At 35.6% G+C, this 25,186-nt stretch overlaps 1 protein-coding gene across 1 annotated transcript; it reads right to left on the reverse strand.

Annotated features, from left to right (window-relative positions):
- Nucleotides 1-11,510: 11,510 nt before the first annotated feature.
- Nucleotides 11,511-18,974, reverse strand: tmem263 (transmembrane protein 263). Its single transcript, XM_056478697.1, has 3 exons — nt 18,727-18,974; nt 15,510-15,580; nt 11,511-13,620 (listed from the first exon to the last, which is right to left on the reverse strand). The coding sequence occupies exons 2-3, from the start codon at nt 15,571-15,573 to the stop codon at nt 13,322-13,324; spliced, it is 363 nt and encodes a 120-aa protein (XP_056334672.1). The 5' UTR covers nt 15,574-15,580; nt 18,727-18,974; the 3' UTR covers nt 11,511-13,321.
- Between the last annotated feature and the right edge of the window lie 6,212 nt (nt 18,975-25,186).

Here is a 25,186-nt window from a genome sequence, read left to right on the forward strand (position 1 = left end):
ATGCTGTCAGGGTCAATACAGCAAAGCTGTTGGTTTGCAGCAGACAGTTTTGTTGGGAGAGCTGTACGAGAATTGGAGAATGGTGGACTTTGTCTTTTATCAGTTGAGTTTGTTACCATTCAGAAACATCGCCTATATCTGTGCTGCTGTGTTCGCCTATGTTTAAAATCCTCCGGATTACCGGCAGGGCTGAAATAGACAGGGCAAGAGACCTGCTGCACTGCTATCCACTGACTCAGGAGAAGAGAAGTCCTCATTTATAGTGTTTATATAAACACGATCATCTTCATAATGATATAACAAATTTTGGTTGTGTGTATATGAAATTACGAATAACAAATGTAGCTGGACATTAAATTACTGTTTATTTATTTTCATTTCAACTTCGTTAACTGTAAAATCATGCTTCTCCTCACGGTTTGTGTCTCATTTTGTGAGCCAACTGACAACAGTTGTTCCTTCCCCTCTTTTTCCCTTGCTCTGCTGGCCATTCCCACTCCTCCCTCTGCTCGCAGAGCTCCACGCACATCTTGGAGCATTTTTTTTTTAAATTCTGACACCGAAAGAGGACGTTTAATGACCCTACAACATACCCTCCTCCGGCCATGACTCAACAATAGTAAATAGATTGTATATAGAAATACATCAATGTCTCTGTTGATTTTGTGTTGTAACAACATGAAGGAATGGGGCGGCAAGGTTGCTCAGTGGTTAGCACTGTTGCCTCACAGCAAGAAGGTTGCTGGTTCGAGACCTGGCTTGGCCAGTTGGTGTTTCTGTGTGGAGTTTGCATGTTCTCCCTGTGTTCACGTAGGTTTCCTCCGGGTGCTCCGGTTTCCCCCACAGTCCAAAGACACGCACTATACTGTAGATGAATTCATTCATTCATTCATTTATTTTCTTTTCGGCTTAGTCCCTTTATTAATCTGGGGTCGCCGCAGTGTAATGAACCGCCAACTTATCCAGCAAGTTTTTACGCAGCAGATGCCCTTCCAGCCGCAACCCATCACTGGGAAACATCCATTCACACTCATTCACACACATACACTATGGGCAATTTAGCTTACCCAATTCACCTATAGCGCATGTCTTTGGACGTGTGGGGGAAACCAGAGCACCCGGAGGAAAGCCACGCGAACACGGGGAGAACATGCAAACCCCACACAGAAATGCCAACAGACCCAGCTGGGGCTCGAACCACTGACCTTCTTGCTGTGAGGTGATCGTGCTATCCACTGAGTCACTGTGTTGCCAAGGTACTTACTTAAAAGTCTTAGAACTGGAATAAAATCGAATGGAAAAGAAATATTTAAAAAGTAAAACTCAAACTCAGTTTCTAGAAATCTTAATAAAAAAAGATAAATATTACAAAAACTAATTGAAATTGAAAATTGTAAAGAAAACTGAAATTGTAACATCATATTAATAAAACCATAAAAATATCTAAATAATGCTAAAACCACACTGTGAGGAAAAATCTAAGCTTCTTTCTCCTAATTTACGTTCATTTATTTTTCACAGCATCTCACCTACACAGACCACATGAGCATAACAAGCAGCTGCCAATCATCCACAGCAGGATTACGGCGCAGATTTGTCTAATTCATGCATCAATCTCTAACCATATGTTTGGAAATGGTTTTAAAATATATTACTGGGCAGCAAATATACGCTCTACTCTATGTTGGCTACATTCATGCAAATTTGCGAATCCCCCCCTTGGCTGCACATTGAGTCTGTCTCGTGCAATAAGTCGTCCTCTTTGGCTGCTCTTTTATGCCTCCCATATACAATGACCCCAATTAAATATTCAAATAATATAATTGTAAAAAACAGTCTCAAAATTTGGACCCAATTTTTGCGCCATTTTGGTTTTCATAATATCTCTTTGTTATCCCCAATACACTCCAATCCTCTGTTTTACCCTTCTATCTTGGACAGTGCTTATGCCTCATGGAGAGATCTTGGATTGGCTTCTTTTGGTGATCTTTACATTGACGGTGTTTTTGCCTCTTTTGGTCAGTTGACCTCTCAATTTAATGTCCCTAAATCCAATTTTTTCAGATACTTACAAACTCGAGATTTTGTGCGCAAAAAATTTGTTAACTTTCCAAATGCACCGCCAACTTCAGATCTAGACACAATACTGGGCATAGATTCTAAATTATTTAATATAATTGTTAATCTTCAATTTTCTTCTGATAACTTACGGACCACCTGGTCTCAAGACATGGGAATTGAGATTACCGAGGAGACATGGAAAGCTGTCTTGAACAGGGTTAACTCCTCCTCAATCTGTGCACGTCACAGGCTAATACAATGCAAGGTAGTGCATAGAGCTCATTGGTCCAAAAGCAGGCTAGCTCGCATCAATCCATCTATAGACCCTGAGTGCGACAGGTGTCATTCTGGTACAGCCACTTTATTTCATATGTTTTGGTCCTGTCCGTCCCTGCTTTCTTTTTGGAGACAAATATTTCTCTCGCTATCAGCTATTACCACTGTTGATATCCCACCATGTCCAATTATTGGTTTATTTGGGGTTCTTCCGCCCGACCACACTTTACCCTCTCATTTTGTAGACTTTGTAGCTTTCTTAACCCTTCTAGCTAGGCGATTAATTCTTCTAGCTAGGCGATTAATTCTTCTGAACTGGAAGAGCCCTCACCCTCCTTCTCACTCTTGTTGGATAAGAAATGTTCTTTATTTTATGAAATTAGAAAAAATTAGGTACTCTGTTCACCGAACTAGCACTGTTTTTATTCATTTGTGGGAACCCCTTCGCAAATATGTCCAAACTCTTCAGCTTGACCCTGTTCCTTCTGATTGGGTCCCCACCCCCTAATGCCCAGCTTTTATGGGAAACTACTTCTGGTCAACACATTGTAGACTTGTTTTTTATGTATATAAGATTGCACTAGTGTTGTTGTTTTTTATTTTATTTATCTATTTATTTTCATTATCTTATTTTTATTTATTATTGTTTATTTATTTATATTATTACTATTTGCTCAAAATACTCTTCAGTGTATTTGCTTATTGTTACATGTTTATGTCTTTGTAAATTTTTGTAATGTTTCACAATGTATAAATAAAACATAAAAAAAAATAATAATAATAATAATAAAAAAAAAAAAGAAATGGTTTTAGAAGGGGAAAACAGCACAATAATCAGAAGTGTGCAAATTTTAGCCAATATATCATGTAGAGTGACTTTTTGATTTTTTATTTACAGTCCAGGAAAGCACTTACACCACCTCCTATAACATCTCAAGCACTTATATTTGGTCTTTGTAGTGTAGAGCCCCGTCTGCTCATTACATACAGGCCTTGTTATTGATCTGCTGAAAGGCTGTCTGAATCATGGTGTGGATGTGGGGAAGGAGAAAAATCGGGATGTGAATGTTTAATTTTTTCCCTCTGTCACCTCTGATTCACGCTTGCTGACTCAAGCTCGCGGCTCCTTGGATGCAGACCTATATTTTTTTATAAGTACAACAGCAAATTGCCACGAGGTCTGTGAATAATGGAAGGTCTGAGTGTATTGGATTTATATAAACATACAAAAACAGGGCTTCTTTTTAACTTAGTTTGACATCAAATACTGGCGGGCTTTTGCAGATATTTGAATACATCTGACCACGTTTGCCTTTACTTATTTTTTTATTTTTTTTGTGTCTGTGGAGCCTTTTAGAAACTTTTTTTTAAATGATTCATTGGATTTACTAATTTATTTTAAGGTAACTGGGTGCAAACAATTTATATGTCCTGAATTTTGTTTGTTTGTTAAAATTCTGCCTATACAAATTGTTTGAAAATTAATAGCCCCTTTTGGTTTATTTTTTCTTTTTTTAAATATTTCCTAAATGATGTTTAACAGAATAAAGAAATTTTCACAGTATGTCTGATAATATTTTTTCTTCTGGAGAAAGTCTTATTGGTTTTATTTCAGCCAGAATAAATGCAGTATTAAATTTTTTTTAAACCATTTTAAGGTCAAAATATTAGCCCCTTTAAGCTATATATTTATTCGATCATCTACAGAACAAACCATCGTTATACAATAACTTGCCTAATTAACCTAGTTAAGCCTTTAAATGTCACTTTAAGCTGTATAGAAGTGTCTTGAAAAATATCTAGTGAAATATTATTTTTTGTCATCATGGCAAAGATAAAATTAATCAGTTATTATTAATCAATATTATTAATAATCAGTTATTAGAAATGAGTTATTAAAACTATTAATGTTTAGAAATGTGTTGAAAACAATCTTCTCTTCATTAAACAGAAATTGGGGGAAAATAAACAGGGGGGTTTAATAATTCTGACTTCAACTGTACCTTAAAAAAATCATTCCACTGTGGGGACCTCTGATAAATCAGGGACTAAGCTGAAGGATAGTGAGTGAGGATAGGTAGATACCCTCACGTCCTGTTGATACATTAGTATGAAATAACTTACATTTCAAATTTTTTATGTAATTGTTTGTTGCCATTTTTATAATTGTATCCAAACAGCATCACACCCTGCAATATGGCACCAACATTGCTCAAAAAGTCGGCCCATGTATCATCATCCTGATGCAAACTTACATCGTTCATCATGTAGTTTTGCGGCTGTTAGATCAAAAGCAACAGCTGCCATTTATACACTCTAAAAATTATTCTGTAGGCCTGTCTATCTTTATAAATAATGTCTTACATTTTATTTCTGTCCAAAATATTTAGAATTTTGTGAAATTTTATATTTAAATATTTTATATTGAATAGATCAAAAATATATTTTCTTTGGCTAAAATAAATACTTATCGTATTTGACTGCAAACTTTTTTTTTTTTTTTTGCTTTAGCAGCTCTCATACATAATCTGTTATTTTAGTGTGTTTCTTTCCAGGGAATTGTGGATATTTTATTAAAGGGAAAAACATTAATTCTGTTAACATTTATTCTATGCAAAATGCTACGTACACCTGACTACAGTCTACAAAACATGTGCATGATCTTTTATTCACGTGATAAATTCAGGATCTTTGCATTATGCTTTTATACATAAATTGCGCAGTACAGTTACTTTTGTTGTTGTAAAACATTTGTTTAAAAAATACTTGAAGATTAACATGCCTATGTAAAATCATATCAAAACTCTTAAACAGCATAAATTCTGTATTAGGAAATATGAACTCATTGGAAATAAATTTCAGTGCATATAGTTTTTATTTGATTGCTTTAGAACTAAATGTACATATTTTTACAAAAATGCACTTTTTTCGTGGTATTAGACTGAAAGACCAGAGTATGATCGGAGGTAGACAAAAGACTCAAACCTTAAGCATTTAAATGGCATATTTTGTATTGGAAAGTGTCTCTCTTGTTTACCTGTGATCTGATCAAGCAAAATGGGTTTTATTACTGTGTAAACAGGGCAGTATCAGTCATGTTAAATTCGCCGTCTCCCTCTGTCTCATCTGCATAGTCATCCTTGCCTTTCTCATAGTAATCTTCATAAACTAGCCTACATACGGTGCGTAATAACCTTGGTTGAAAAAGCCACGCGGTGCAGCACGCAGGCGCGCAATGATGAAAATAGACTGACAGCATCAAAAAGGTGCTCAAATTGCGCAATGACGAGAAATAATATAGGTCGCGCCACCAAACACATGAAAACAAAGATTACGAGATTAATTTAAAAATATAAGGAGTAGAAAGTACAGATAATTGTATAAAAATGTAAGGAGTAAAAGTAAAAAGATGTCAAAAAAAAGCAATGATCCAGAAAAATCTACTTAAGTACAGTAACAAAGTATTTCGTTACTTCCCATCTCTGGTCTTTTTAAAACTTTTTCATTAACCGCCTCATTTTTGTCTTGATTAATTTGATTACAGTAGTATACCGCAAATCCCTAATATGCAGTAAGTTACTGTAAAAGTTTTAAAAATACCCTCAGTGTAGTACATATTACAGCAGTGAACTGTAAAGAATGTATGTGGTATTTTACTGGGTGTTTTTGCAGTAAATAACTGTAATATTGCAACAACGTGCACTCTCTGATATTAACCACTTTCTCTGACACAAAGAGCTGGGGGGGGGAAATAGTCTCTTAATTTTTCCCACAGCTATGGATGCGCTGAGAAGGTTTTCTTCTTCGTTCGTGTGAGATAGCATATCTGAGTATGAGTAGCATAAAGTAAATTCCCTACACGTTTTTCACCTCACAAAAAACACACAGCCCCTTTACATGGCTTATCTGTTCAGACAATAAAAATATAAACTTCCCCCCTTTACTAGAAATACATAACTCAGCCGAGCACCGTCTACCATCCCAGCAGCAAAAGGCTGAAGTCAATGACTGTGGAGCCTCCAGTGTGAGTTTGACTGTCTGCTTTTGATTTAAAGTGTTTACTGAAAGGGAAGCTCCAGGAGTGTGAGGAATGAATTTGTTTCAGGAGGTGACAGAGTAGGGAAGATCCCTGTCGCCTCATTCCCTCAGCATTAAACACTGACATCAGGCATGACCTTGGGACTGGAACTTGATTGCAAGTGTTTGTTCACTCCTGACAGGCTTTTTCCGTAGCCTCTCCCTGTAAGGTACAGGCACCCATATGAAGGAAAATCACTTTTCCCTGCACAAAAGGGACATACTGTGTTCCAGATTGGTTTGTTTTTTTATTATTTAAAATGATGCATTGGTGTTTTCTCTGTTACAATAAAGAGAAGTAGAAGCGTTTATTGGTCAAAAGTATTCAGACCCTCCATTTTTAATTTAACAAATGTGGCTATTTAAGCTCAGAGCTGGGTAGATTACTTAGTTACTGAATACACATTACATGGGAAATTTGTATCCAGTAATCTCTTATGGCTTATTTTACAGCTCTATGGTTCAGTACAGTATAGTACAGTACTCATTTATTTCCATTTCCACTGTCAGAAGTACCATAATATCATACCACCTTTTTGGGACCCTTTCAATTGGGTACATATACATAGCACAACAGTACACTACCAAAATAATAAAGTGAGACTTGCTTGTTAAACTGTACTGGTTGACAGAGAATTGTCAGCAAACAAAGCTTGTTGTCTTGTTACAAATATGCCAAGCAGCAAAAACAGGTTCTGCTGTATGTCCTCCATTGTTGTTTATGGGACCATTCACATCACGTCAAATAACGTGTGGAAAGTGCAATCTCTCTATTTGTGTGCCTGCCTTCTAAAAATAAATAATTAAATAATGAATAATGAAAAAGATAGTGATGGTGTTCTTAAACACCACTGATTTGCCATAGTTTTCACCAGTGCTCAACAAATGACTGTGATTTGCCGTGAAGGATATCAGTTCACTGCACTTCACCGATGTTTACCGAGTGCAAACACAGATGAGCAATCCGCTGATGAATCGACTGACCTTCGTGACTTTAAAACGCTCCAGTGTCCCTGTATTTGTGTTTGCACTCGGTGAAGACCTTCACGGCCAATCACAGTCATTTCTGTTGAGCACTCGTGAATACCATGGCAAATTACCAGTGTTTGAGAACACGCTCTGCGCTTGAATGTTAGTGGAAAATGGACGTTTTTAAAGCTTCAGTACTGGGACAACACCATTACAGACAACACAAGGGTGTGTTACAGAGGACTGCATTGTTTTATCGCTCACCGGGTTACATAGGCTAAAGCAGGGAAGCCCCCATGGTGTTTACCTGGTGTCATAAACTGAAGCCTACGAGGACACTTAAGCGTATTACTCTTAAAGAGATTGTGATTTTGTCTGATGTCTAATATGCTTTTAATCGTTTCAATTAAACTGAACTGCATTTTGAAATCGTGGCAACAGCTGAAGGTTTATAGTCCACAGCATGTTGTTGCAATGTTTACAGTGCTGATCCTATACTTCTGGGTTTCCTCCCTCTGCAGCCTCGCTTTAGTGTTTTAAAATGGCGGCTGAGCGATATAAGTGTAGCCTAGTGGTCAGTGTGTCGACAGCACTGAGGTGCTCACAGTAACCCTAGTTCGAGTCCCAGCTAACACAATCTCACGGCAATTCGTAACGTTTTGATTTAGTGGCTAATTCGTACAAATTCGTACGATCTAATTCGTACAATTTAGTACGATTTGCTCATCCCCCAATGACGGTTGGGTTTAGGGGTGGGGTTAGGTGCCACGCTTCCTTTTTAAAACTTTATTTAAAAAATAAATAAAAATTTAAAAACGACTGAACTCGTACGAATTTGTACGAATTAGCCACTAAACTGACAAAAATACTTACGTTTTCTCGTGAGATCAGGCTGGTCCCAGCACAAGGTCCTTCGCAGATCTTTCCCCTCTACTATATAAAATTATATAAATCAGGAGAATCAATAAATTTTAAAAAATTACTGCCATTGTGTAAATAACATGCAGTTATATAATCCAAAGAAAGTTACTATAAAATCACTCAACCCAGAGTCCTGTTTAAGTATTAGTATGTGAGAGTTCTCAGTATTAACAAGAAGTGAATATTGGATGAGTTATTTAGATACACGCGAGTTATTTTTGACAATTTTTTTTTAAATGACAAAAGCTGAAAATTTGTGCATCTAATGTTTGAACATGTCTGAAATCCAATGTTAGCAAAGAGTACCAGGATTACATAATGGCAAATGCACTAATACACTTAAATTACATTCATACAGGACAAATTCTTTTTAACCAAACAGTTTTTAACCAATATAAGTACTTTTTAAGGGGTTGTAATTATGTGTACCTACTCATAAGAGTGTGCGATTTAATTTGCCTAAAGGGGTTCAAATACCTTTATAAGTTTCTTTTTTTGAACACAAAAAGTTTTAGGAAGGTTGGAAATTGGTACCCTTTGACATCCATAGTATGAAAAAAACAAAACAAATATAAGTCAATGGCTAAGGCGACGCAGTGGTGCAGTAGGTAGTGCTGTCGCCTCACAGCAAGAAGGTCGCTGGTTCGAGCCTCGGCTGAGTCTGTTGGCGTTTCTGTGTGGAGTTTGCAGGTTCTCCCTGCGTTCGCGTGAGTTTCCTCCTGGTGCTCCGATTTCCCCTGGTATAGGTGAATTGGGTAGGCTAAATTGTCCGTAGTGTATGAGTGTGTATAAGGGTTTCCCAGAGATGGGTTGCAGCTGGAAGGGCATCTGCTGCATAAAACATATGCTGGATAAGTTGGCGGTTCATTCCACTGTAGCGACACCAGATTAATAAAGGGACTAAGCCGAAAAGAAATGAATGAATGAAGTCAATGGCTAGTGGTTCCAAACCAAAAAACAAAGAAACCGGAAATTTGGAACAAGTACAGTGTGTGACAAAATGATGAAGACAGAATTTTTTTTTTGTGAACTTCCCCTTTAAATCAGGGAATTGCTGCCCCCTACTGATGGTTGTTCTTCCAGGTAACCACATGCCATAACAAGGACCAAGGTTTCCCAAACTTTTGCAGGTTTTTTTTTATGTCAGCTACGTTTTTATACTATGTAAACCTCTTTTATGCAAAATATCTTTAGACATGAACAAAAAATAGAATACATTTTGTTTGAGCTCTCTCGCTTAGTTTCAAGAGTTCACACTTGCTGTCACAGGAGAGAGCCTTCGTTTAATCAGGAAAGAGGAGTCTGGGCTCAGGTTGGTCCTGAGAACTCTCCCTTATTTAGCTCAATAAGAGTGTAAAGAAGCAGTGTGGATGGGGGATTATTCTAAATCAAAGATGACTGAGGTAAGGTGAGAGGACTACTGTGTTTATGTGTGTTTGAATTCATCCGATTGGTTGGTCATGTAATTGACAATGCGAGACCAGCCGTGGTCAATCATCTGCATGTGATCCTCTCAAAATTGTTTGTAAAAATATCACCTAAATTAACACTTTCAGTTTCTGAAAGGGTGTAACGGTGGCGCAGTGGTTAGCGCTGGTTCGAAGGTCACTGGTTCGAGCCTGGGCTGGGTAAGTTGGTGTTTCTGTGTGGAGTTTGCATGTTCACAATGAGGCCATAGAGCACCGGTGTCAAACTCAGTTCCTAGAGAGCCGCAGCTCTGCAGTTTAGTTCCAACTCTAATTAAACACACCTTATCAAACTAATTGATTCCTTCAGGCTTTGTTTGAAACCTACAGGTTGGCATGTTGCAACTACACTGTGCAGGGTTGTGGCCCTCCAGGAACCGAGTTTGACACCCCTGTCATAGAAGAACCATTTTTGGTTTCCCACAAAAATCTCGTATTAAACAGTTCTTAAAATAACTTTTCCTGGTGTAAAGAACATTTAATTATAAGAACTGTTTTAACTTTAAAGACCCTTCTGCAGAATGAAAGGATTCCACTATACAAAGCATTTTCAGTCCGCAATATTGTAGTAATATTACTGTAAACTACTTAGTAAATCAGTCATTTCACAAGTAATGACTTCAAAGACTGAAAGAGTATGGTTGACAATCGTTTACAATCGAACTTTGCTATCCGAATATTGTAGTGATATTACAGTAAACTCAGTAACTAAATCATTTTGACTAAGGTATGTCTTTAAAAACTGAAAGAGTACTGCTAACTTTGTCATTTGGAGAAACATACAGAACATTGATCCGTAGAGACAGGACAAATCAACACAAACTGGAACCTCGTCTTTTTTTTTTAAAAGAAAACAAGTGGCAAATCCGGATTTCACCATTTCCAGATTCGAAAAGCTCTCAGATTAAAAAAAAAAGTTTCTCACAAACATATTTCTGTCGTGTGTTAGCAAACCACTGTAATCCACACATGAGCTGTGCTCTCATCACAGGGAAATGGAAACAAAACCTTCGTTGCAGCACATTTATAAACGCAACACTGACGACCCATGTCTCCGAACAATTCTTCTTCTTCCACTTGTTTTAATTAGGGTTGACAACACAACGTGGCATCTCTCTGAACACTGTAAGAGTGTAACTGTTATTGAAGCTATCGTGCATATTAATGAAGTTGCACCTCATTCACAATAGAGCACGCTGATTGGTTTAAATCAAGTCTTTGTCATGAATTAATGCTGCTACAGACATCCAATCTCCATGTTGGAATTTACACAAGGATCTCATCGACATGACGCAGCTTCAAAATTTATTTTTAAACCGGAAGAACAAATTTGCTAAAAAAAAAAACCAACGCAAAACAACCAATTTTTAGTGAAATATGTGTCGTAGGACACACATATGATTGTCACATCTCATAAAATGTGTTTTGGTGTTTCGTGACCCTTTAAAGGGTTTTTCCTTAATTCCAATAAAGAACATTCATGTAAAGAGTGGATTAAGATTAATCAGAATAAGTAGTACAAGTCAGACCAAACTAAAGTACAATTTACACCAGGAATAAAAATTATTTAGCCTATAGTAGCATCCACAATAGGGGACAATAGTGTATTGTTTAATGAGAGCCCCCTTTACGCTCTTCAAGTAGGAATTGAGGCTTTTGATAGGCAAAGTTAACAGACCATTTTTAAGATGGTTTACATGTCAGCAGATTATTTTCATATTTCATTCAAACTCAGTCACCTTCCACAAGTCCTTTCTTTATTTAAATCCTTTGAATTCACATTATTACACTGAAATATCCACTGCCTCAAATCAAACAACAACAAAAGAAACATTAATATGTATATATATATATTTGATAACTATCTATCTAAAAAGGGAGAATACACTGAATATTATAAAGTACACTGCATAGTAAACAAAAAGAAATCCACAAATACAACCTTTTTTCAATTCTAGATCTTTGGTAAAGGGAAAACAAATACTTGATAGAAAGAAAAATACTGTACTCTACTTTCCCACCCCATGTGGTTCTTTGTTGGCCCATAAAAAAACAATTCACATTAAGGAATTAAAATAAACAAATAAGCAATATGACAGAAAAAGCGACACGCAGAAAAGCATAAAGAAAACATCACTGGGTATTGAAAAACACAAATTATCCAAACAAAAACCCTTTAGTTTTCATGGAGATTGTCACGCAGATTTCCCTAAAACATTATCAGCATTCAGATTTATGGCTCACGGTATAAATTTTGGAGTTATTAGAGAAACCCATCCATATCAGCCCATAACGTGAGCAAATACACTACCGGTCAAAAGAAATCAGTGAAAATGTGTTTTAAAGGAAGCCTATTGTGCTCATCTCATCAAATCTGCATTATTTTGATCAAAACTACAGTCAATTCATTAAACACCGTTGCAACATTGTTGAATATTATGGCCGTTTTAAATTCCTATTAAATGTGTATTGACATATTTATTCCTGTGATACAAAGCTCAATTTTCAGCATCATTACTCGAGTCTCATTTGATCCTTCAGCAGTTTCTGTTCTATTATAAATGTTATTAATTATTAATAATGATTATTATAAAAATCAGTTGAAACCTTTTTTCCTGCTTCAGTTTTTCCATTTTTTAGGATTCTTTGATGAAAAGTTCAAAAAGCATTTAAATTATTCCTGTGATTTAAAACTATATGTATTAAGAATTAAAATCTACATTATACACTTTAAATGTACATTTAACATGTCCTTGATGAATAAAATAAATGCATTTTAATGGTACTTTTGAATAGTATCATATAATAGTATCCACAAAAACATGAAGCAGCCCAACAGTTTAACAAAATAATAAATGTTTGAAGGATGAAGGATCTCGACAATAACATTTCAGTAAAGATGCTAAAAATTAAGTTTTAAAATCATAGGAATTTATTAAATTCTAAACTACATTCAATAATAAAATCATTTCAATGTTTTAATTTTCTGTATTTTTGGTCAAATAAAAGAAACCTTGTTGAGCAGAATAGACTTCTTTATAACATAATTCTTACAGATCCCACAATTTTGACCATTATACACATAAATATATTGGGCTTCTGTGTGTTTTAGGTCACTCAGAGAGAGCAATGGCTAGAGTTTTTGTGAAAGGGCAACACAAATCAGCATCAACCCCTGAAGGCACAAAATAAGTAATCTCACAAACGATCGATCAGATGGAGCTCCACCATCAGCACCTCACAGTCTGCTATTCTCCCCAACAGCACCATGATTGACATCTCCATCTTCATCCCTACAACCGCCTTCCAGCAACTGTAAGTCCTTTTTAAAACATGTGACTGAGAAAATGCATGAACAGAACATTTAGAGGTTCGCGTCTCCACCCCTGGTCAGAAATTGTAATACTTCATGAACAGTCCGACTCTCGTTTAATGTCATATATCCCAACAGTTAATCCTGACTGCGAATGTTGTCTTGTTAACGGATAAGATCCGAGTCAACTTTAAATCGCTGACGCCTCTGACAAAAAGTACCTTCAGGCTCTTGTGATTCAATCAGATTTGTCCTTCTTCTTGCCTCCGCCGATGGGCACTTTACTGACTACAGCCGACCCGACAGCGGTGACGCCACCGGCCACTGCAGACACGCCACCCTTTACCAGGCCTACTCCCATCGCCGGCACTGATGCCACTGAGGTAACGGCAGTTTTAGTCAGATCGAAGCTCTTTCCTCCGACCCAGGCCACTCCACCCACTGTGGCCCCGACGGCCCCCTTTGTCACACTGAATAGCCCACCGGCCACCCTGGAAAACATGCCAGGCTGAGGCTGGGGATGGTCTTTGTTGGCATCTGCATGAGATCAAACGAAATGTTAATAGAAAAACTATCAACAGATGAGATCCAAAAGAGAAAGTGGATAAAACAAAATATGCTACAGAATAATTAAATAAAATAATAGATTTCAATTATTTATTATATTATAATAGAAGAGATTTTATTTGTCAGGGCAAGTTTTAAATGTTAGTAAAACTGTTAAATATTTAGGGCATGCCATTACTGAAGATACGAATGATGATAATGATATGTACAGGGAACGTCGAAAGTATTATACTCCAGTAAATATGCTGGTGAGAGATTTATTTGTGTTTGGAACAGGTCAAAGTTAACCTCTTTAGAACTTATTGCAGTTTTTTTTATACTTTATAATTTTATAGAGAGAGTCTCCATAAGCTGCATGTTGCATACAATGATCGTATGAGGATTCTTCTTAGATAGTTTATCTGTCAATCGGAGAATTCTCAGAATAGCATTTTAACGTTCAGCAAAAATTAGTCCAAGGCACTCAAATTTTTCTCTTTCTTTTTTCCAAGTGCCTTGGACTGATTTTTGCTATTTATTCTGATGAATCCGTTACCCGAAGAGCACAGACACACATTTAAGCTAAATCTGGGCACCTTGTTTGATTTAGCATCTTAATGTTGTTGATAAACCCTAGGATTGGTGCGTTATCAGTCACCTTTGATGAAATATTGGCATAACTGTCTTTTTTAATGTATATTGTGTGGCTTGTATTGTTTTTCTCTGTTTTTTTGTACTATTTAACCTAGTGTCTGGAATAAAGAAAGGAGAATAAAGTGTCATAAAATAAAATATCTCTAAATAATATAATAAAACAGCTGATAATACATATGACAATCTGAAAAAAAACTGTTAAAAATATTTGTAAATTTGCAGTTTTTCATATTTTGTGATTCATGTTTTAATTTTTCCCCATTTATTTATGAATTTGAATTACATTCTGGAATCTTGATCTTTCTTCCAACAGAGCTCAAATGTTCTTAAAAGTGACTTTTAATAACATTTAATAGTTTAAAAGGATACATTGTATTGGTTGGTGTATATTACGTTACAAAAACCTTGTAATAAACTGCCAGTACCTTTTCTGTTATTTTACAGACGTATTTCTCTACATTCATTAATTTTCCTTCAGCTTAGTCTCTGATTTATCAGGGGTATTACTTCCCTATATATTATTTCTTATACATTATTTTATTTCAAACTGTAGAGTGAATTTTCAACACCAAAAGTTGACAAAGTAAATAAATGGAAAACACTTGTGAATCACAAATACAAAAACGGCTATTTTTTTACAGTGTAGATAGACAGACAGATAGATAGATAGATAGATAGATAGATAGATAGATAGATAGATAGATAGATAGATAGATAGATAGATAGATAGATAGATAGATAGATAGATAGATAGATAGATAGATAGATAGACAGATAGATAGACAGATAGATAGACAGATAGATAGACAGATAGATAGACAGATAGATAGACAGATAGATAGACAGACGGACTCTTATACACTGAAAATGTTGGTTTAGAAAACTGATATAATTATTTGATTCTTTTAATTTTTGATTCATCTTTCACTTTGAAACTTAACTTTTCAGTACAGTCATGTCTTCAGTTTAATAATCAGATCTAGCAAGTATTACCCAATAAGACTGGAAATTATAGGGCAGCTGCCTAGAGTTGAATTGTGCAATAGCTCCACTATGTGGCGCACGGTGTTATCATTCTCTGAAGATGTACAAAGGACAGTATAGTAGGCTAGTATAAAATGATTCATCTAGCATGACTGTGCCAAAGTAATAAGCTTAGTTGTTGCAATAAATATAACTGTGGTAATCCAATCTGACACTGAAAATGAACCATACAGTAGCATTACCTGCTGGAGGTTCATCATTCAAGTATGCAGGCAAGTCGTCCCGCTGCTGGTTTGTTTCACTCATTTTTAACCTAAAAAACAAAAATGTATAGAATATAAATAGCATATAAATATAATTACCCTCCTTTTACCCCAGAAGAAATTGTAAAATGTTTTCCATGAAGAATCTGGGTGGGGCCAGACACCTTAAACAAGGTGAAAGGTTAGGACTAAATGTGAGCTTCAACCCAACAAGGCGGACCAGTTTACTCTATCAACAAAATGTAACTTGCAACACCCTGTCAACATTACAGCTGGCAGACCGAACCATTTATTTCATATAGGATCTTAAATACCAAAATAGTTTGAAATTATAATACTGCAATTGAAGTTCTCTCTCTTTTTTTCATATTAACGAGAGTTTAAAAAAAATTTGAAATCGTAATTAAATATTAACTTGACTCACATATTCTGAAGTCATACTTAAAGGGACATTAAGTCAGGACAATAAAGATAAAGCTCATTGAACAGTTTATTATTACGTGTTCATTAACACGCAAGCGATTCTTGAATAAGTGGGTGTTGATCTTGAGTCAACTATGATGTAACAATTGCAACAAGTGCATCATTATATTAAGTCTGTCCTAAAATGACCTATAGGCAAGTCTGATGTCATAGCATCTGTTCTTTGGCATTTAAATGAATCTTTTTTTTAAAGAAAATGATTCAAGATTCTTTTTTCATCTTGACCCAATTACATGCACTACGTCCTATTTATTGTTATGGGAGAAATATAGTAATTTGATCTATATAGTTTAATCAGCTGCCATCATGATTCATGATATTAATATATATTGTATTTACAATAAACAGTTGGATTATGTACTCTATGATGTAAAATAGGGCTGCACAATATATAGTTTCAGCATCGATAGTCATGTCGCAAGATCTGCAATGTCATGTTGGGATTAATAAAACCTGACCTAATCTATTGGTTCTAATAGTGTGAAAGACTTTCATTTTAATGTATTTTTAAGCCTTGTGATTGTAAGATTTTAAGCAAATTTAAACCACTTAGTGGGCACAAGAAATTCTAAAGTTTGCCACTTTAACAAGTATTAATTGTAAAGTCTATGTAGTGTTAATTTACATGTGATTGCATTTTTTCAACATCAATGCTGTTTAGACTCCACTGATAACTATGAAGCGCTCTTTATTTCATTTTTTTTATTCTATCGTTTTCATCTGTGCTTTATTTTATTTGGTATATGTTTGTATATTTTGTGCAGATGCACCCACCTAAATTTATTAATTCTTTCCAAATAAAGTTACAAGAGTACAGCTTATGAAATAAGACTCAAAGTGCAATATACATATCGGAATGTCAGTTTCTCCCAATATCGTGCAGTCCTAACTTAAAGTTGTGCATTTTTAAATCATAGTATTAAAGTGTAATAGCAAGCTTTCATTGTGTTTTATTTGTAATAATAGCCTGTTTATACTTATATAATACCTTAGACTGTTTCAGTGAAATGGAGAAGCTTACTATTTATTTAGCACTTAGGTGAAAGAGATGGCTGTGTGTCAAGCCAAACTGGTATATACACGTAACTGTTGAAGTAGTGAGCTCTCTAGAGATGGTTACAAAGTGGACAGGAGCTGTCTAGGCCAACACACTAGGGATCGCACACATATGTGGCATTAAGTTCACATCAGCAATCCAAAAGCAGTAATAAATCACCAATCTAATTTAAACTCAAGATTTGAACAAAGTTGTGTTAATTTAAAGTGAATGAAAACATGATCTACAATATTTGAGCTCTCTGTATGAAGCATTTAGACTTTTAAAAAGTAAGAAAATCGGCACACTGCCACTTTAGCTCTCTAAAACAAATTTAGGACAACATTTAAACCTACATGGTCTTGATCAGGTCATCGTGTAGGTTGAAACGTTGTCATATTAAATTTGTTTTTGAGAGCTAAAGTGGCAGTGTGCCGATTCTCTTTTTCAATTGTGTCTGTCTTGATCGAGCACCTGCCTTTAGGAATCTTTTAGGATGCGCACACACTAATGTTTTCTTGTTATAAATAGCATATAGACTTTGAGTCGTTTGGTATATGAACAATAATTTGGACATATATAATCCCAGCAAACAAAAAAACTTTGCATTAACATTCCCATATGGTTTCCTTTAGTTCTCATTTGGGCAGCTTTCGTTCTGAGGTAAAGTTGGTTTCATATTCACACATTCGCTCATTTTATATTGTTTACAACGCTAATTTCAATATTCGTTCTGAAATCACATTAAGTATGACTTCAAAACAACATTAGCACTATTTAACTGACTGTGAACAGTGTTGTACTTTGATAGGGAAATCATATTAGCATCTAATGACTAACTTATTTAGAATTTTCAAATAATACTTATGTTATTAAGGAGAAAGTCTTAAAGTGCGAATATAAAACCAACTTTACCTCAATATTTTTGGGAAACAAATAAGAACAATTTCTAAAGACATGTTTTAACTAACCTTCACAGAACAATTTTTTGCAACTACTTAAATGAAACTTACAAGAACATTCCAGAAGCATCCTCCTCGCCTATAGGCAATGTTCTCATTTACCTCAACTTCCTAGCAAACCAACAGAGAATTTACTAGAATTTTTTAGCTGGCATGTAAGGTAATTCGGCTTGCCATACGTTTGTCAGCTCAGGTTGTAGTTACCTTGAGAATCGCTCGGAGTCGGAATGATTCGGGAATCGTTGAAAAAGTTTCAAATGATTCGTTGAAAATGAATCGAAAGAATGACTCTTGAATCGAACTTATTTGTATAAACGATTGCTGTTTCTTGAATTGATCTTACGTGGCGCTTTTGTGATAAGTATTTTACTTTATTTTACACTAAAACGGTAGGGTTAGGTTGAGAAACAATGTTCATTTGTCAAGAAATTATATAACGTTAGTCACATTAAGATGCCAACTAACGTAAGGTGGAGAAACATTTGACAGGTAAAACTGAAGTGACAAAAAAAAATCTATCTTTGAAGAAAGAGTCAAAACAGGGCAGTGAATCAAACTACAGTTAAATGACGTTAGGTAACTTAAGAGATGCATTACAATCCAGCCATTGTCTATCAGGTCGATGAAGCTCATCGTAAAATATCATATGAAACATCAACAAACCTCGAATAACGTGCAAGAGAAAAACGTTGCCAGCTGTGCTGTAAATACTTACTGTGTCTGAAGTCTGTTGCTTTAAACTTGTGCAAATCAAGCCCGAAACTTTTGTCTCCACCCCTTGTTTGTTACAAAAAAAAGTGCTGTTGCTTTCGTCGATTGTAAATGACACACGCTAAAATAACGATGGATATGAGACCTGACGAGACTTTTCTTATAAAGACCTATCTTTGCATAATGTGTACGTGGCGTCCTAGCTGTTTTTAACCACGTACTAGTGTGGACACATCGGAGAGGAAGTGACGTTTCTGGTTCTTACCCTCCGCTGTGTGATGTGACTCCACTATATTTGCCAGTGTGGAGTGGAAAGGACATGATATGAAGCGTGTGCTGTTGTGTCCATGATTTTACTACAGAGATCAATCCACTTGTCCATGTGGGACAAGCCCTATGAGGGTTTATTTACAGCTAAATTAATAACTGAAAGTGCAAACTGTGCTCACTGAACTGAACATGAAGGAATTTTTCTGCTGGGTTGTGTAGATTTTTCACAAGTAGTTACACCTGCATATTGCTTTGTGCTGTGTTACAATGCCAAATGAAATTCCCTTAAACTAAATCTCTGAAACAAGCCCATGGCCAGGGGGGGTTCGGAAAACCCACCCGCTTTGATAAAGTCCAGAATTTGGCCCCATAGGAGCTCATTTGTCCCATTTTTAACAGTATGCAATCATAAATTGTGAAAATAACCAATAGAAGAAGACTAAGAAGAATAACCACACTGTAAAAATCCTGGTGGCCTTAATTTTTAAGTTGAATCAAATTAACCTTATGAGTCAGTTGAATTTATATTATGTTAAACTGACTTAAAACATTTACATTTACATTTAGTCATTTAGCAGACGCTTTTATCCAAAGCGACTTACAAATGAGGACAAGGAAGCAATTTACACAACTATAAGAGCAGCAGTGAACAAGCGCTATAGACAAGTTTCAGGCGTGTAAAAGTCTAAGAAGCAAAAACATTAGTAGAATTTTTTTTTTTTTTTAATAGAGAGAGAGAGAGAGAGAGAGAGAGAGAGAGAGAGAGAGAGAGAGAGAGAGAGAGAGAGAGAGAGAGAGAGAGAGAGAGAGAGAGAGAGAGAGAGAGAGAGAGAGAGAAAGAGGGCTCAGTTAGTGGTATAGCCAGAGAGGCAATTGCAGATTAGGAGGAAAAGTGGAGACTAAACAGTTGCGTTTTTAGTCGTTTCTTGAAGACAGCAAGTGACTCGGCTGTTCTGATGTAGTTAGGGAGTTCATTCCACCAACTGGGCAGATTGAATGTGAGAGTTCGGGAAAGTGATTTCTTCCCTCTTTGGGATGGAACAACGAGGCGACGTTCATTCACAGAACGCAAGTTTCTGGAGGGCACATATATCTGCAGGAGTGAGAGCAGGTACGAAGGAGCACAGCTAGAGGTCACTTTGTAAGCAAACATCAGAGCTTTGAATTTGATGCGGGCAGCAACTGGAAGCCAGTGCAAACGGGTGAGTAGCGGAGTGACATGTGCTCTTTTGGGTTCATCAAAGACCACTCGTGCTGCTGCGTTCTGAAGCAGCTGAAGAGGTTTGATAGAACTAGCTGGTAGCCCGGCTAGCAGCGAGTTGCAATAGTCCAGTTTGGAGAGGACAAGAGCTTGAACAATGAGTTGAGCTGTATGTTCAGATAGGAAGGGTCGGACCTTTCTGATGTTGTAGAGTGCGAATCTGCAAGATCGGGCAGTTCTAGAAATGTGGTCAGAGAAGTTCAGTTGGTCATCAATCGTAACTCCAAGGCCTGACAAACAGCCTGTGTAACTTACAAAATTAAGTTAGAACATTATTAACTTAGTTTAATAGGTTACAGTGTCAAAAAAAAGCTACAATTTTTAATTTAAAACAAGTTTTAACACATTTTTTTATGTTTTTGTTGTTGTTTTTTTATGATGGATGATAATACATTAGCATTTAAATGTAAGTACTTTTTTATATTTCTAAAATTTCAATCTCATTACATTATATATCACACTGTAATAACTTACAGTTTAATTGCACATTTCACAAATTACAGTTCAAATTTTGTTTGTAAACAAAAAAATATTATGATAAGCACAGCAAACAAGCAAATCGATAAAAATATAGGAAGTATTTTTGTTGCATCAAAAAGTGTGATAATGATAACCATCCGACAAATGAATCCAGCACAAATTAGTGCTTAAATTTACTCTAGAATGCAGTATTTGAACCTAATCATTTGAACCTTATAATTTGAGGCAAATGACTACAAAAGGTCCTCTTTTTGAGAAAAAAGAACCACACCTTTTAATAGGCTGACTATGGGCCTGTGAAAAAAAATTAGCAGTTAATTTTTTTTTAAGCAGGGAATTGCAAAGCATAGGCTAAATTATTTTGTGCCATTCACAATTAAGAATGCCTTTGGAATTTAGATTAGAATTTGAATTCACGGAAATTAAAGTAGAAAAGGTTTCCAAAAAGGTTCCAAAAAATAATAGTCTAAGTGAATTCATTAAATTTTTTTATGTTTATGTTTGTCAGGTGACGCGGTGGCATAGTGGGTAGTAATGTTGACTCACAGCATGAAGGTTGCTGGTTCGAGCCCCAGGTGGGTAAGTTGTGAAGTTCGAATGTTCTCTCCGTGTGTGCATGGGTTTTCTCCGGGTGCTCCGTTTTCCCCCACAGTCTAAAGACATGCGCTATAGGTGAATTGAACAAGCTAAATTGGCTGTAGAGTATGAGTGTGAATGTAAGAGTGTATGGATGATTCAAAGTGTTGGGTTGCGGCTAGAAGGGCATCTGATGTGTAAAACATATGCTAGATAAATTGATGGTTCATTTCGCTGTCAACCCCTAATGAATCAAGGGACTAAGCCAAAAAGAAAATGAGTGAATGATATTTGAATTTTAAATGAAATACTTTAAATGAATTTAGAAAAATTCTTATTTTTAAAATACAAATTTATTATCATGCATCGTTAACAAAAACAGTTAGGAATATGTTAAAACTTATTAAAAACCAACTAAAAACATTAACCTGCAGGTAAATAACAAACTGACCAGTTGTTGCATATAGCCTATAATTTCTTTGCATGTTTTGTGACTATTTTGAACATCTGTTCCAATTGTAATGTTATTAAGTTAATCAAAGTAACTCCAGTAGGTTAGAATGAAAACCCAAACTATACATTGCATGTAACACGCATTTAATTATTTTTTTTTTGCACAGAAACCATTGCTCCGGCGATCATACGATCAGTGTTCATTTGTAGGAGAGGCTGGTGTGTTGTTGGTAAAAAAATAGGGTTTATCTAACCCCCAATACTTTGTTCATTATTTGGCCAAAACCAAAAAGTGTTACTTTGTGCCCTGCTCTCCCATATGTCCATAAGCAAAACAAAACAAAACAGACTTTACAATTTCTCTGCATGTTGTGTGACTGTTAACCACAGTAACTCCAGTAGGATAGAATGAAAAAGCCCAAACTAGGCCTATAGACCATTTCAGTGTGGTGATGTCATTGACCATGAACATTTCCTGCTTGTTGTCAAACTATTTCATAACTGTAGCAAGAGGCAATTCAATCATAACTTAATGTTAAAACATCTTTCATAACACTACTTATTAATATGAGGCTCTTTTTTTGTATTTTCGGAAGCTATAGAAATTAAAAATGTAAAACAGAAATACGTTGGGACCATTGTTGCTTGTTTACACGCATTTACTATTATTTTAAATGAATTAAACTAGCAGTCCTCATTGGCTGTTCATCCGCAGCAGCTGTCACAGGGGTGTTTTCCCGCTCTAATTCATAAAATGACGTACTTCCTGTATAGTCACACAGCTTCTAATGTTTTGCGGGAATGCTGGACTTGCACGGGTTCAAACATGACATTTATCTAGCGTTAGATATCGCGTACGTTTTCCTGTAATTGACGGTTTGCTGTGGCGAGAGGGATTTCATCGGTTGCTCTTTGCTCGGTTTGACGGTCTTCCTTCATCCTCAGTCGGGTAAACAAATACAGGCAAGTAACAAATTTACCTAGTTTTAGGGTTCATTTAACATTTGAAAAGCAAATTCTAGGTTTTTATTCAAAACTAGACACTTTCGTTTCTGAATTGCGCGTTTTGAGCGTTAGTAATGTTCAGTCTTGTGATGAGCTCGTGTGTTTGATGCAGCAGTTCCACAGAATCCGACTCTGTGTTCTCTTAAAACTCCTCATACAGTGGTCTGTACAGTAGGCAATACGAGAATGAATGTGCAGAATATTGCGTAACAGAGCGGCAGGGATGAGTGTTACCCTATAAACATGGAGCCCTGGGGTGTTTTTACATGTTCATTTGTACAGATATTTAACTTGATTATTGTGTACAGTGCCTATAGCAAAGCATCATGCCCTTTGAAAGTCTATACCATTACACCCTGCTTTCAAAAGACATTCGGTATAAAGTTGTAGAAAGGTTAGGAGAAGGCTACAAAACATTTCAAAGGCTGGAAAAGTTACACTGTAAAAACGCTGGGTTCCACAATTCCTTTGTTGCCCAAACACAAATAAGTTAACTTTTTAATTGTTTTTACAAATGTACGTAGATTGAACTTAAAACAATTAAGTAGTCTCAAAAAAAAACTCAAGAATTGTGTTGGGTTTTTTTTCATTTTCTTTGAGTTTAGTCTCTCTTCATCAGAGAAAGTCACAGCGGAATGAACCGCCAACTTATACAGCAGATGTTTTACACAGCAGATGCCCTTCCAGCTGCAACCTAGTACTCCGGAACATCTGTACACACATTAAGGCCAGTTTAGTTTATTCAATTCCCCTTTAGCGTATGTGTTTGGACTGTGGGGAAAACCGGAGCACCCGGAGGAAACCCAAGCCAACACAGGGAGAACATGCAAACTCCACATAGAAATGCCAACTGGTCCAGCCGGGACTTGAACCAGCAATCTTCTTGCTGTGAGGTGACGGTGCTAACCACTGAGCCACCGTGTTGCCTTTGTGTCGATTTAGCTCATATAAAATAAGTAGTTTTAACAATGCTTTTTTGTGTGTGTATTTGGGAAAGTTATTTGGATTGCGTTTGATATTAGGATGTGTGACACATAAATTATTTTAAAAGGGTATGATGATTTTTCTATTGGCTCTACATCATGAAAACGCATATATTTAAAGCACCACAATCACAAAAAGCCTTTAATTTAAATAGAAATACTTATTTAATATAAATATAAATACTTCATTGTCATAGCTGGATTTTTAAAAATCATAATAGGACACAAATTTTATTTTTTCTGTACCTTTTAAATCTGATGTATAAATATTAATTTCTCACTTTCTAAAATGCTGGGTTATTTCAACCCAATTGTGTGTTAAATTTGGACAACACACTAATGGATCCTTTTTTTTTTTTATGGAAATTGAACCCAATGTCAATATTATTTCACAAATTTGGTTTGAAGTAACTCTTTGTTTTTTGTATTTATATATAACTAATAGAGTTCAGAATAATTTATTGCATTTTTGTTATATTTTAGAGTTTTATATTCTACCATGTCTTTTTAATGACGGTGGTAAATGTTTTTATACAATTCTGATATTCACTTAAATGTCTTTATGCGAAAATAAATTGTTAAACATGCAAATTGTAATTTTGTAACAAAAAAATCATCAGAGCAGAGATAAAGGTCCCATACATAAAGTTTGCAAGCCTAAATAAGCAGAAAATACTCTATCACTTTATTTTTTTGATCAAAGAAGTTTAATTGATTTCATAAAGTGCTAATGAATTTGGATCATGTGACAAGTCTGATTGCCATATTTAATACTGTTCTCATTTTGACCACTGAGTGGCAGCATTTAATAACATGAGGTGCTCTGGACAATCTACTTACAGTTATTGCTACAGGTTGTAACATTGTTTTCTTGAATCTGAATATTACTTGGTCATACACTCTTTAAAAATGCTGGGTTGCCTTAACCCAACATTGTGTCAAATATATGCAATAAACCATTGGGTTAAAGTGTCATTTAAATTTGACTGAAAAAAACAACATTGGGTTTGTCCATATTTGACAATATATAGTATACAGACAGTATATGGTGTAATAACTATTGAACGCAGATGTCATGCTTGTGTGTAGCTTTATATATATATATATATATATATATATATATATATATAAAGTTCAGAATGGCAGTATATTCATATTTGTCTAATGCATTGTGATTTACCTCTTTGACAAAAGAGGGCAGCAAATGACCGGCTGTAAAACCCATGAACTACACAGCGTAACACTACTTGCATCCCTGCCTGATTTTCTGGAATGTTTTACAGTTTGAAGTATTATGGCCTTTTATTCTCTATTCTTCATCTATGTTAAGCTGCTTTGACATTATAAGAAGCACTTTAGAATTAAAGATGAATTGAATTAAATTTAAAGAGCACCTAGGTTACCCGTTTTTTCCAGATTTGATATGAGCCTTTTGT

The sequence above is a fragment of the Danio aesculapii genome, chromosome 18 (assembly GCF_903798145.1).
Source record: "Danio aesculapii chromosome 18, fDanAes4.1, whole genome shotgun sequence".
In the NCBI taxonomy this organism is placed as follows: Eukaryota; Metazoa; Chordata; class Actinopteri; order Cypriniformes; family Danionidae; genus Danio; species Danio aesculapii.

Bases quoted from the DNA above. Each gene is read 5' to 3' on its own strand.
- tmem263 (XM_056478697.1), bottom strand. From the start codon at position 15,573: ATGAGTGAAACAAACCAGCAGCGGGACGACTTGCCTGCATACTTGAAT. The intron at 13,621-15,509 runs GTAATGCTACTG...GATCTCATGCAG, and splicing joins GAATGATGAACCTCCAGCAG to ATGCCAACAAAGACCATCCC.